This window comes from Perissodus microlepis, chromosome 18 (genome assembly GCF_051167445.1).
Source record: "Perissodus microlepis isolate ML-2025 ecotype Zambia chromosome 18, ASM5116744v1, whole genome shotgun sequence".
NCBI classification, from domain to species: domain Eukaryota; kingdom Metazoa; phylum Chordata; class Actinopteri; order Cichliformes; family Cichlidae; genus Perissodus; species Perissodus microlepis.
The window spans coordinates 5,284,607-5,297,929 of record NC_140478.1 but is presented as its reverse complement, the minus strand read 5'-3'; the positions used below and the strand labels follow the sequence as shown (position 1 = coordinate 5,297,929).

The window sequence follows — 13,323 nt, the reverse complement described above, 5'->3', positions numbered from 1 at the left end:
GGGCAAATAAAGTCAGTAGCAAAAGGGTCATAACACACAAAAGTGAAATGAGAGAAATTTGTGCAAGCTACAGTTAGATTTGTTTTATCAGAGATGAGGCGAAGAACTAATGGTTCAACATTATCCCTGCTCAGATCACTAACTCGGCCTTCATTCATACCTTCAGCCTGAGAAGACTTCTCTGATTTGTCATCTTCATCTAGCCTCTCCTCCTCTTCCTCCTCTGGGCTTTTCTCTGTGTCAGCAGACTTTGGAGATTTAGGAGACTCTGGGTTCTCCTTTTCTTCTCCATCTTCCTCCTCTGCAGTCTTTTGAGCTGGTTGCGCTTTAGGAGAGGAGTGTTGGAGTTCAGCGAGTGTGTCCTTCTGGTCACCGAGTGTGCCGTTTTTCTCTTCTGTCAGGTCTTTGTCCTGGTCATTGGTTAGCTTCTCTTCTTCACCACTTTGCTCTTCTTTGTGCACTTCTTGCTCTTCGTTTTCTGCCTGTGGCTGGACCTCCTCTTCTTTCTTGATCTCCTTACTTTGTGATGCAGCGGTCTCATCTTTATCTTCTCTGATCTCTCCCTCATGTTCCTTCTGTTCATCGGGAGTTTCAGTTTTAGCAAACGGAATGTTGTTGGCATCTCCTTCCTCCATTTCTACTTTCTCGTCCTCCATCTTTACAGCCTTCTCTTCCACCTCCTCCTCTTTTGTTGTATTGACAGCAATTTTGGCAGCAGCTGTGGCACTTGCCAGTTCCGCAGGGGTTAGGAGCGGAGCAGAGGTACTTTCTGTCCCTCCCATCCCAGCTTTGGTGATCTCTAATGAGGCTCCTATGCTAACGCTGGCTCCTCGCTGGCTGGTAAAGCGTTGGTGGGCCTCCAGGAAGGCCAAGGTTGGGTCGTTCAAGATGTGATAATCTGTGCGGCTCACACCATGCTTCGAAGCACCCAGGAGGAGGTCCCGGTCGTGGCGACCACACTCCCACCATTCTGGAAGGTCTGGGGAAGGCTGACAGAGCTTGAGGCGTTCAGAAAGCAGAGGGTGAGAGAGGACCTGCTCTCGGATGCGGCGGAGAAGCTCGATGCGGTAGAGGGTCCGAGAGGCACGCTCCTCTGTTATGGGGTCAATGATCAGAGTCGGGTCTGGAAGTTCTGACGACAAATAAGGCAAACAAGAATTAGGAAAATAAACATCACTCAAGTTTAAACAATCTCAAGAAACGTGTCCACAAGTCCACCTTACCTGTTTCAGTCTTGACTTGCATTCTGCAGACCCGTTTACACATGGCGATGAATGAATAGTAGTACTTCTCCAAACTCTCGTCTGTTTTCTTGTCCAGTCGAGCAAAGGCTCTGAACTGCGTCCAATCAAATTTCTGACGTTTGGTATCAAAAACGACTCCAAAGGTTGAAACAACGCGATAGAAGTCGGCCTCTTCACGACGCGTCCATCTGAAAAAGAAATGTAAAGAAAATTACTGGGGCTGTTGTTAGGGAGTCACTGTCTCTTTAAACATAGAAGCATTCAATAAATAATAACTTGCTAATAAATGAAACACTACCTCTGTCTTCTTTCCTTGTAGTACATTGCTCCCTCAGACACCAGGGAGCTGGCGTTCAACACTGGAGATGCCTCTGGCATAAACTGTCCACCTTTGACAAAATAAGCACTTCCTTTAGCCAAATATGGGCTTCCTTCTGCCATGAACATCCCTGCGCCATCTTGGATGTAAGGTGCTGCTCCTCCCGTTTCAGTAACCATACCAACTGAAGGCAGGAACTCCCTGCGTCTTCGTCGCCGGCCATCAGGTCGGTTGAGTGCCTCCTGGCGAAGCTGCTCTCTCCGGTTGGAGCGCTGGTAGGCGGTGATGAGGCGGCGCAGACGAGCTGTCAGAGCTGAGGCTGCTGGCCAGTAGAGGCGCTCATTGGAAGCAGGAGCCCTCTGATTGTTTTCATCTGATTTTGCTACCGGAGAGAAGAAATGATCTCAGCGTCTGAATAGTTGTTCTATACTGTGCTGCTTCTGGCAAAGCGTACCATAAATAGTCAGTAATGGCAGCTCACTGTGCTTTTTTGCAGCTTTTTTTTGCAGTCATAAATATTCTGTCTCAATGAACATGGTTAAAGTTTGTACAAGTAATCCCTGTGAGCCAAAAGCTCAGGCTTCAGTCTGCTATGCACTCGGTTTCTTTTCTACTTTTGGATCTGTGATATCAGCAACGTTTTACTCCGGAGAGGCAGCAAATCAGAATGAAGTAGAGTTAAATGAGGGGGAGTTAAACACAGAGGATGAATTGAGGTGGTGCTTCAACGCTCATAAGACACATGAGAATTCAAGTCAGTTCAGTTTTATTTAAATAGCACCAACAGTTCCCTCGAGGCACTTTAGACTGTAAGGTGAAAACCCTACAATAATATAGATTATTCCAATAAAATACGGCTTCATTTGAAAATTCATTTTTTGTAATTAACCCACATGACAAATGGTTTCAGTCAGTCAGCACTTTGTCAAAAACTACTTTTGGACAGTAACATTTTTTGCTCGTCTCCGATCTTTCTGGACATTAATTCATTAGAAAAAAAGAAGCATTTTTTAGGTTTTTCAACCTGCTTTTATGTGTGAAAAGGTAAGAGGAAGAAGATTAACGGCATTAAACGATCCACAGGGTTTAAGTCAACTGATCTTACGATAAACCAGGGGCGATTTTAGCCCATTTTTGGGGGTGCTTCAGCTGAGACGCAGCGGAGCGGAGGTGGAAGTGCCTGGCTTAAAACAGAACATATTAGCTGCATTTAACCTTCAGTTACTCTTTATATAGTTAGGTAGGAGTCAGACCATGTTTCTTTTTAGCTGAAAAACATTACACCAGGTAACCTGCTGTGTTGAAAACGTGTTTCCCGACTATGTTTGCTACCCTACAATCCGTCCTGCTCTGTAGTAAAAATCAGCGACATTTGACCGTCCTGTTGCTCCTATTGAAATGTATAAAGCCTATTTAAAATCTAAAACTTAACGTTGTCCGTAGCCTGCTGTTGTTACCACTGTCCTGTTTGAAATGTAGTATTTGTTTTTTTAATCTAATTGAATACAATCTATTTTTGTATGATTGTCAGTCCAAAGAGGGAGAGAGGAAAGAGGGGAACATGAGGACAAAGTACAGGATCAGGAAGAACCAGGTAAGAAAACAGACAGGGAGTACTAACAGGCAAAACAGGAACTGTTAAACTGGCAAAGAAAAAAAACAAACAAACAACTAATTTTACTCGTACAATCTGGAAGTTGTGTTCTCCCTATATTAAAGCTGCTATACAGAATCTGCAAAACAAACTGGGTTGTCAGCCCTGGCACTGCATTACCATATTGAACTTCAGTCAGAGGAAGTCACGGTTGGCAAAAACTTTTTGAAGCTCAAGAGTGAGGCTGGTGCCATTCCAGATATGTTAACATTGTACAATCTTCTGGATAATCAGATCTTCCCCACACTAAAAAACTGTTATTCGGGTTGCCCTAACAAACCCAGTTAGCAGCTGTAGCTGTGAGAGGTCTTTTAGTGTCTTAAGTCAGCTCCATACCTGGCTGAGAAGGACCATGGGTCAAAGCAGACTCCAGCACCTGGCTGTGATGTCAGTTGAGAAAGAGATGCTTGAGAGACTTGACCACCAAAATGTGATAGACAGATTTGCCAACCTCAAGGTGAGGCGACATAGGTTAAAAGAAAAGAAAAAATCTGCAGAGCCATAGTAACCTTCAGTAATCTGCAGTAAAGATCTTTTCATACATTGTATACATTGTACCAAAGGCCAAGGTGTCTCCATTTTTCTAATATTTTAATAATATTTTGTACATTTCAAGGACTCTTCTATTTTTGGAGTGTATTTTTTATGTATCTGTATTATATTATACATACACTTTAAAAGTGAATCTCTGTCCAAAAAATGCACTCAGTTTACTTTTTACTCACTGTGAGCATCATTCATTATTCTCCCGCAGTAATTAAGGTTAGGACATGTATTTTTGTTTTTAAAATTCCAATCCATTTTTCTTTTGCTGTAGTAGTCTTTAGCACCATTTAAATAACCTTTATCAGATTTGATGGTTTTGTTTTCACTTTTCAAAAAAGTGTTTTGCTTTTCTTTCACAAATGTGGGGATTAAATTGTGTTAAAATGTACAAAACAGTGATGTCATGTTTTGTGACGAGGACCCAGGCACAGAGAGACTTGATGAATTTAAGAATCTTATGATTTAATAAAGAAATTTGCAGACTTGCACAGAGATGGTAAAATTATGATGACTGATAATGGAGATGAAGACAACAGACGATGAGGACAGGGAGGAACAGGGGTTTAAATGCACCAAGGAGACAGTCAGAGGGAACTCGGGACAACTGGAGACATTTAAGGATGCAGGGACTGACAGAGATGGGGAAGAAGTCTCATTGTGACGAGTAAAGTTTACCTTGCCTGGATGGGCAGCTCTCTGGGTGCTCAGCACCCCCAACGCTTTGATCCTAGAATCACCCCTGCGATAAACTGATTGGAACCTACTAAATTAATCAGTAGGTGCATTAAAGCCACCTTTCACCCCTTCCCCTCTTTGTCTGTATGGAGTTTACCTTCATTCTCTCCCTCTACACCCTCATCTTTGTCATCAAGTGGAGAGTTGGTGAAGTCATCCATGTCGTCTTTAAAGGGCATCCGCAGCGGCTTGTATTCGGGATCCTCATCCTCACTGTTGAAAGTCACAGGGAAAACTTAGAAATTCACCTTCTGGAAGACGGATTCATTCCTTTGTTACTTTAAAATCAGATCATTTCAGGCCGTGCAGGAGTTCTGAGCACCACTTGAAGAAGCTTAAGTGTTACAACAGAGTGGGAAATGGGACAAACTTCAAAGGGCATTACAATGTGACTAATCAAACACAAAGATGGGGACTAAAACAGACAATACTACAAGGACAGGAGAGTAAAGAGCTGCTGGTCAGTGAAGCCTGCTTTCTTACCCCTCAGCACCATCTGCCATCATGTCAGAGCCCCTCTGCTCAGCAGCAATGGCTTTGGCGTCTGGCATGCCCACTCGCTCCAAGAAACACAGGGCGGGGTCAGCACGCATTGAGTTGTACTTCTCATAGCCTGAAGAGGAAGAGAAAGGCATGAGAAACACAGACACCAGAAATCTACGCCTGCAGGTGTGGGAGAGATTAGAATAGTCAAAACTAGAAAAGAATAACTGAAAGGTTTTCCCTTCAAGACACACCCAGCTACGGGCAAACTCCTACAAGGGTGGGTGAGAGAGAAGTTGTGCTTTCTAGCTCAATACTAAACAGGCAGAATGCCCCCCACACACACACTTCATATTAAATGAAGGAATAGACAAAAACAGCAGCAGAAGGGCAGACCCCAGGAGCCAGCTGCTGACAAGACAGTCTGTGTGTCTGTGTGTGCACGTTTCTGAGTGCGTACACTTGCCCATGTTCTGCCTGTGTGTGTGTGTGTGTGTGTGCTTATCCAAGTGAGCCTGCAGGTGCTCATTTGTGTCAGAGGGGGAAACGGGGGGGGGGAGCGAGGGAGCAAGGAGGGATGGAAAGGAAAAGGAGAGAAGAGTGTGTGTGTGTGTCATGGAGTCTGTGAAAGTGAGCTAGTGAGTGTGAGAAACTGTGCGTGTTTGTCCGTTAGGAGCGTTCAGGCAGAACAGATTAGAATGTGCAGATCCTACTGAGACACATCAGGAAGGAGAGAGAAAGACGGGTGAGAAAAATGGAAGGAATGAGAGGAAAATACAGAAGAGTGGGGTGGAGGGTGGGAGGGAGGGAGGCGCATGAAGAGGAGGCTTGCAGTAACAACCGCACCACCTCTTCACTTATCCCTTATTCCTTCTCTCTTTCCAACACATTTCAATTAGGAGAGATGTCACACATTGTTCCCAATCTCTGTCACACACACACACCCCTGTGCCCGCAGCCAAACCTAATCATTGGGGTCTTTATAGGCTATCACTCTTTCTGTGCATATGTGTAACATTGTCTTGTGTGGCACAATCTGTGTCTGCATACAAACATGTGTGTGTTTTATATCCACCCCCGAAGGCCCTCCTGAGTGAATGAGGATTATGATTAACTACGGGTGAGCCCTTTTGTATTCCTGTGTGTGAGTGTGTGAGTGTCCTAATTGAATCATAGAAGGTGGCAATGATGGAAAAGTTATGAGAATTATGCCAAATTAATATGAATGAGGGTCTCTATCCACAACGTGCACACACGCTTAACTCTTCCCCGTCGGTCTCTTACACTCACACACGCAGTCCGCACCTAAAGTTGGCCCACTGGTCAATTAATGATGCACTAAACAACCAGTTCCACAGTTAACTGAGGTTTTCTTATTGAAACTCTCAAACTAGACTAAGACAGAGCATGCAGACGCGCGCGCGCACACACACAGTCAGTAGCGAAAGTAGCCATCAATCACACTCCCAACAGCACACCAAGCCGGCCAGCTGCGTACAGCTATCACTATAGCAACACCAGTCAACTGGTGGCAGCAGAAGTGGGAGGGACGAATACTTTCGACAGTAGTGTTTGTTTGTGTGCGTGCATGTGTGCTTCTGTGATGCTCACTGTGCCTGGAATGCAGCAGGAGTTTGTCTGTAGGTGCTGACATGTTATCTGTGAGTCTCATGGCTGCCATGTTGGAGGGTGTGGATCTGTGTGTATAGGCAACGTGAAAAAAGCTACCGTGTTTGAAGACGCCGATGAGCAGGGATTTGTCAGCTTCACTGTCCCACCAGTCAGCCGGCACCTCAGCATGAAACGGCTGGGGGATCCAGATGTCCAAAACACTGTGGCAGAGATAAACAATGTCAACTGAATAAACTCTGCAGGCTTAGTTTGATCTGGTACTGAATTAATCTTTATTTCAATTTTAAACAGAGCATGAGAAAAAGGCAGAGAGGTTGAGACGATAGGCCATTGAAGCTCGATCAGCTGTAAGCAGGCATTAAAACACAGTAAAGCTGTATGTAGGTTCATTTTACTCAACTAAGATACCCTGATACAACTGAACAACAACATACTGATGCTACCATCATGGTACCTAAACTCAGCCTAAGACCATGCGAGGGGGGCGGGCTGGGTTAAATCCATTTCCCCCCCCCCCCAACCAGACTGAGACATCTGGTTTGTCCATGCCTGTAAATAAGCTGAATACTTTCAATTACTCTTAGCTCTTCTATGTTGTAGCGCCAAAACAAAAAATAAATAAAAGGCATCCATTATGGAAAGAAAATGGCGTTTCCAGCTAGTTACAGAGAGAAAAGGGTACAATACACAATGGAGCAGAAAGACAGAGCATGACAGGAGGATAAAAAAAAAAAAAAAAAAAAAAAACCTGGGGAAACGGTCCCTTATCTCTGCAAACAGCAGCATTCCCAGCCTTGGCAAAACACACACACACACACACCAAGACTGGCATGCTAAATCCCCCTGGCATATGTTGGCACGATGGCACCCCGTATGCTCACGTCTGGCACGCGCTGATACACACAAACACACACACACACGGTAGTCACAGTAGCCACTGAAGGGGGAGGGACAGAGAAGAGGGGGTGAGAGAGATCAACATGGAGTGCATGTGTTCCACATTATAAATGCATTCACATCTGGGTGGCAGGGTGATGGAAGGGGGATGGGAGCTGATGAGAGACTAAAGTGCACTTCACAAAAAGGCAGGGATGGACAGATGGCAAGGAAAGGGTAGTATGACAGAAAAGAAAGGAGGAAGCCATGAAGGAGCTGTCAGAGTAAGATGAAGCTGACTGCTGAGGTGAGCAGCATATCTAACCTTCACATCCACACCTCTGCACCATGAGGCCTTGTGCCAAATCATAATAGGCAACAGCTTGTCAAAAAACTTCTAAATGGGTCAAAGTGTGATAAAAGGACCGGTCCCCTGATAAAGTAACTGAGTGTTGTGTCTGTCAGAATAGAAAGAACCCTGCCAAAGAGGCCACTAGAACAGCCTGAAATATACTTGAGTAATAATTCATCACAAGTTCATATAAATATCCGCCTCTCATCTCACTTTCATAATGCATCCAATACTTGAAGCCTCTCCATTCCTCTCAAAGTTCTTCTAGGAATAATACTCTCATGCACAGGGTATTTATTGTGTTTATTTCCTTTGACTCGCATCCAACATCCTCATGAGAAAATGCAGGAAAACCAAGATTTCACAAAGGCAGAGGGCCTTGGGTGTGTCTTTTATGTCAATTACAGCATTTTAATTAAATTTGATCACGGACCAGGCTCAAGATCCCTGAACTTTTGAGAGACTATTTACAATGCCAAAATAGTTTAGAACGGGCTCGTGAGAGCAACAAAAGACACAAAACAAAGATTTGTGCGTGCAAATCAGTCTTCTGTAGTGTGTAAAGATATTGTCCAATAAAGTGAAGAATTAGAAAATAGCACTGAGAAAGTCTACTGACCTGGAGTCTGCACCTTCCAGGATGCGCTCAGCCTGGTCACCTATGACTTCCTGTCGCAGATAATACAGCATTCTCACTCTCAGCAGGACCCTGAGGACGAGGAGGACAGAGTAAGCAATGAGGCTTTGTGACGTACTGGTGGGAAGAAAAAAAAAAAACTCGTAATGAGGCAACATTTTCAAACCCTCTATTAATTGCTTTTTCCATTATTCAAGTGTTTGATGGGATTTCTGGATCCAAATGCTTCTTCAGTTTTAAAGGAAAACAAACAGAGGCACCAGTGACTGTTATAAACAACCAATATTCCTAGTCTCCCAATGCAATGATATGATGTGAATGACACTGTGAACCCAAGCTCTGAAAGCAAACATAGGATCCAGGCATTAATCAGAGGTGGAGAGGCAACAAAAGCTTGTTTATCAAAAGATGAGATGCTAAGTACTTAAAAAACAAAAAACTCTTTAAACAAGTTAAAACGGCAGCAGATTTTTGGATGGTCTGTGAAGTGAAGGATCATTATAGAATGGCACATCTGCCAAATGGTGGCTAGCGAGGTTTCATTAAGCAAATACATACATGGCAGCATTGACAATGTGCCTACAAAGCTTTAAAATGAGGATTTAAATGCACAGACAGCACTGCAGCCAAGACAGCGTGCACCAAAAGTGCATCACCAACCGAGCATGGATGAAGATACATTTTGTTGTGTGCTATTTTCTAGTAAAAAGCCATCACCTCAACACTCAGTTGGCCTGATAGTGATTTATTTTCAAAACTTTAAATAGCCATTAACAACCATATTAAATGTCAGCACAATGCCTCAGTTTCCCATGACATTTTCAAATTGCTTGTTTTTCCTGACCATGAGGCTTCAGATACAAAAATAATGTAAACCCTAGAAAAGAAGCAATAAATACGTGACAAACAAGAACAAGACAATGTCATATGAGATCAAGAAATTAAACTGAATCATCTTCTGTAGTTAACTGGTATTAAATAAAGGATCTTTTAAGATATTTAGTATGGTTCACATTTTGCGTTACAATATTCTCTCTTTTGAAAATACAATTCAAATATTTCAATATAAAATATAGTTCCTATGCATTTTCTACCACTAAGGACAAAATAATTATGGTCATCTCTGGAAAAGAATGAAACGTGTTCCGTATGATAATTAGCTTTGAACGCCTTAACATGAATCAGTTTAGCCAAACACTGAATCAGATTTGATCTCCTGACACTGGAAATGCTGCTATCTGGGAGATCTGGCTCACTGTAAACATTTGTCACAAGATTTGTCACCAGGATTTAATGCCAGTAAGGAGATATCTATCTATCTATCTATCTATATATATATTTATTTGTAGCCTGGGCCCTGTGTAGGCGAGAGCGGTCCACCCAAGGGGAAAGGTGAACTCGACGGGTGGCTGTAGCTCAGGAGGTAGAGCAGGTCACCTACTGATCGGAAGGTCAGTGGTTCGATCCCTGGCTCCTCCAGTCTGCATGTCAAGTATCCTTGGGCAAGATACTAACACAACTTGCTCTCCGATGCATCCATTGGAGTATGAATGTGTACGAATGTCGTTAGAAAGCACTAAGTGTAGATAAAGTGCTTGTGAGAATGGGTGTGATTGGGTGAATGAGGCATGTTGTATAGAGCGCTTTGAGTACTCCGTGAGAGTAGAAAAGCGCTATATAAGAATCAGAATCAGTTCATTCATGTTTGGAGCAGGAGACAAGGGGAGGACAGCCAGGTTAGGTTGGTTGGTGCAGAGAGGAGATGGATTGAAAGGACTGAGGAATGCTGAAAGGGGAGTTAACGCAAAGTTTGGAGAGGCAGCGAAGAGAGTGTGTGTGTGTGTGTGTGTGTGTGTGGGGGGGGGTTGGTGTATGAAGACAGTCATTTGCAACTCATTCTGCAGCATGTCTGTGTGTTTGTGCATCAATGGCATCACAAGTTGCAGAGTGTGTGTGTTTGTTGGCAGGCTGTGTGTGCTCATCCATCAATGTGCCAGGTCTGATTAGCCACACAACGCTGTGCTCCAGCCTAGCAGATGGCACCACATAATCACCCCCAAGTGTGTGTATGTGTGCGTGTCTGTGTTTATGTGTGTCTTTCACCCACTTCCAACAGGTCTGCCTGCCTAGCACCTGGCCTGGCATGCAGCCAGAAAAACACACATGCACACACAAACTTGTAGACAAAAAAAACAAAAAAAACAAAACCCTTGGAATTGAATCGTGAGGCCAAGGAAGCATATCTCCCTGACAACAGGAGAGAGAGCTGACCACACACAAATGACTCAGTGTGTGTGCGACAGGGAAGTCATGAGACTGCTACATCCGTTAAAGGTTTGTTTTTCATCTTCATCTTGTTTTTAAAGCCACAGTACCATCCACTTACTTTCCATCTAAATGAACATTACCCACAACAATGCCTTCGTGCTGCTGGCAACATAAGTTGGCCACTAGCTGCCCTGATGTGCCATCAACTTACAAAAATCAAGAGGTGCATGACTAGCCGACGCGCCACAAAGATTGTGTCTGTCAACATCATAACACAGGATATGATGTGGAAAGTTGTCATGCGACAAGCATAAAAATGGACTTACTTGTTACAATGATGTTTCAGGTGTCTCTTGTAGCTATCCTCTTGCAGTAAGTGGTCAGGATTACAGCTAGCCAGCCAATCAGCACGCGGTGTCTGTGGAGGTGGGGCCTGGGGCTTCCCCTTTTTGCCCTTCCTGCCCCTGGGCACAGGGGTCGAGAGACCTAAAGGGAAAGACAGAAGATGGTGAGGCAATAGTCAGGGGCTTCTACAAATGAAGACCTCTCAACTTTTATGATACATTGTTAACAAGTCAGCACAGTTTCATACAGAAAACATGAAAGCATTTTGCAACTGCAGTCTGTTTATGTTTCCACTTGTTGTTCTTGGCCTCTCTTCTTTTTCCTTCTCCTTCCCCAGACCCTGAATTCTCAGGGCGCTCCCGAGTAACCACCGAGCAGGCCCTAAAACTGCCTACAGTGTATATTTAGTGCAATCAGGGCTGAGAGCAAGGCGTGTGTTACCAGAGTGGTTGGTAAGCGTCCTTGTGGTCCCATCTTCGCTCGGAGTGATCAGGTCCCAGATGAAACTTTTGATGTTTTCATCTCCACGGTAATGTAACAGACAGTAGGCCAGGAGGGCTCTGCAGATCGTTTCCACATCGCTCTCCTTCAGCGGGCGCTTGAAGCGGCCGTGAGCCAGAATGTCGCTCCATCTACCCCAACTGGAGACATTGAAGGGAAATATGAATGCCACCACTCTGTCAGTATCTATGCCAGTCTTTTATATGCAATATTTAATGGCCAACATTAGTTTAACTGCAGACATCACTATTGCTCTGTGAAAATGAACTTGACTTCTTGGATGTGGGAGCAGGTATTCTGGGGGAGACCAACCCCTCCCACCAACAATGGGATGAAAAAATACTGATTGAAATTTGAGCGTTTTTAAAATGGTACTTTTATTTGGTCAGAAATGTAAGTGCAAATAAATACGTTCATTTGTTGAATTTTAATTTTATTTCATTTGTTTTTTACTAAAACTCAAACCGTTCATAATTAAGTGCTACACTATTCTGTGGCTCGCACGATCCATCATGAATTCAACGTACAGACAAGTCCTCAACACGCTTCTGTCAGTCACACAGCCACTATCCCTGCGGATGCACTCGTTGACATATTTTCACTAGCCCCTTACCCTAACCATCCCAAATGTGTTACACTAACCTCATTCAAACACTACGGTTTAACCCTCAAAAAGCAGCCTGTAGCCATTGAGACCTCAATTTTGGCCCCCCAGGGCTTAGTGCAGTAATTATAAGGTTCCCATTTGAGCATAACACACACAAATGACTGCTGGGTTCCCGTTATGCTGTACCTCCTACCATTCTGCTTACTTAACCATTACTGGCATCCAACTAGTGTAACGCAGACATCACAGTGTTTTCATGGACCACAGCGTATCTCCCCCCACTTCCACAGTGGAACCAACCTAATGGCTGATGTGGTGGCCAGGAATGCTCAGACTCTTATTCTCAACTGAAAAAAATTTTTCCACTGCTGCTGCTTCCCAATATTCAATGAACCATGTGCACCAGCCTACATCTGAAGCCTTTTAAAAAAGGAGGGAAAATGGTGGGTGACAACGAGCGAGAGAGACGGATGATGGGAAAAGACAACAGAGCGGCGAGCAGAGACGACTGGCCCAGTCAGACAGTGTGTTTGTGTGTCCTACAGCCTCAGGCCACGAGACTAGACTGTAACAATAACAACGCTGACATCTCACTAGCACCACTGTTCATTGCATGCACGCACACACACACACTGACTATTCAAGTCAGGCATGAAAATGGGCTTGCCAGATAATCAGTCTCCATGGTAAGTATGTCAGTCTCACTGTGTAGTATTCTGCTCTCATATATGTGACTTTACAGACCGTTGTTGAATACAGTCGAGGTCTAAGCAATGTCATTTAAAGTTGAGTGAACACAGGACACTGTGTGCAGCAGAATAAGAATGTTTGGTATGTGCATGGTTGTTTGTGGCACTGATTAGCAGATCCAATGGCCTTGACTTCACTGATTTCTGTCTTCTCCACTCCATGTGCATTACCAGACAACCTGCTCCGCCTCATGAACCACAGCTACCATCATCAAATCATATTTAAAATGTTGCTGACATGTGTGGTACTTTATGCCTTGTTTAATACCGCACACGTAAGATAAGGTTAGTTTGCACAGCAGTGTATACTCAAGCAGCCCTTATTCCCTTCCCTATGCAAGATGTGGTTATGCCTCAGTTTATGCTGACACAGCC

At 44.0% G+C, this 13,323-nt stretch overlaps 1 protein-coding gene across 3 annotated transcripts in view; it reads right to left on the bottom strand.

The window, feature by feature from the left end:
* The window catches only part of chd7 (chromodomain helicase DNA binding protein 7), a 70,468-nt gene that overhangs the window by 7,355 nt on the left and 49,790 nt on the right, over positions 1–13,323 (bottom strand). For all 3 annotated transcript variants that reach the window (XM_084913637.1, XM_084913638.1, XM_084913639.1), the window contains exons 24-32: positions 11,533–11,732; positions 11,073–11,232; positions 8,461–8,550; positions 6,710–6,813; positions 4,982–5,111; positions 4,596–4,711; positions 1,543–1,945; positions 1,224–1,432; positions 161–1,132 (exon numbers count right to left, since the gene is read on the bottom strand). In XM_084913637.1, the coding sequence (XP_084769763.1) occupies positions 161–1,132; positions 1,224–1,432; positions 1,543–1,945; positions 4,596–4,711; positions 4,982–5,111; positions 6,710–6,813; positions 8,461–8,550; positions 11,073–11,232; positions 11,533–11,732 (2,384 nt within the window). The remainder of the gene's footprint in view (positions 1–160; positions 1,133–1,223; positions 1,433–1,542; positions 1,946–4,595; positions 4,712–4,981; positions 5,112–6,709; positions 6,814–8,460; positions 8,551–11,072; positions 11,233–11,532; positions 11,733–13,323) is intronic.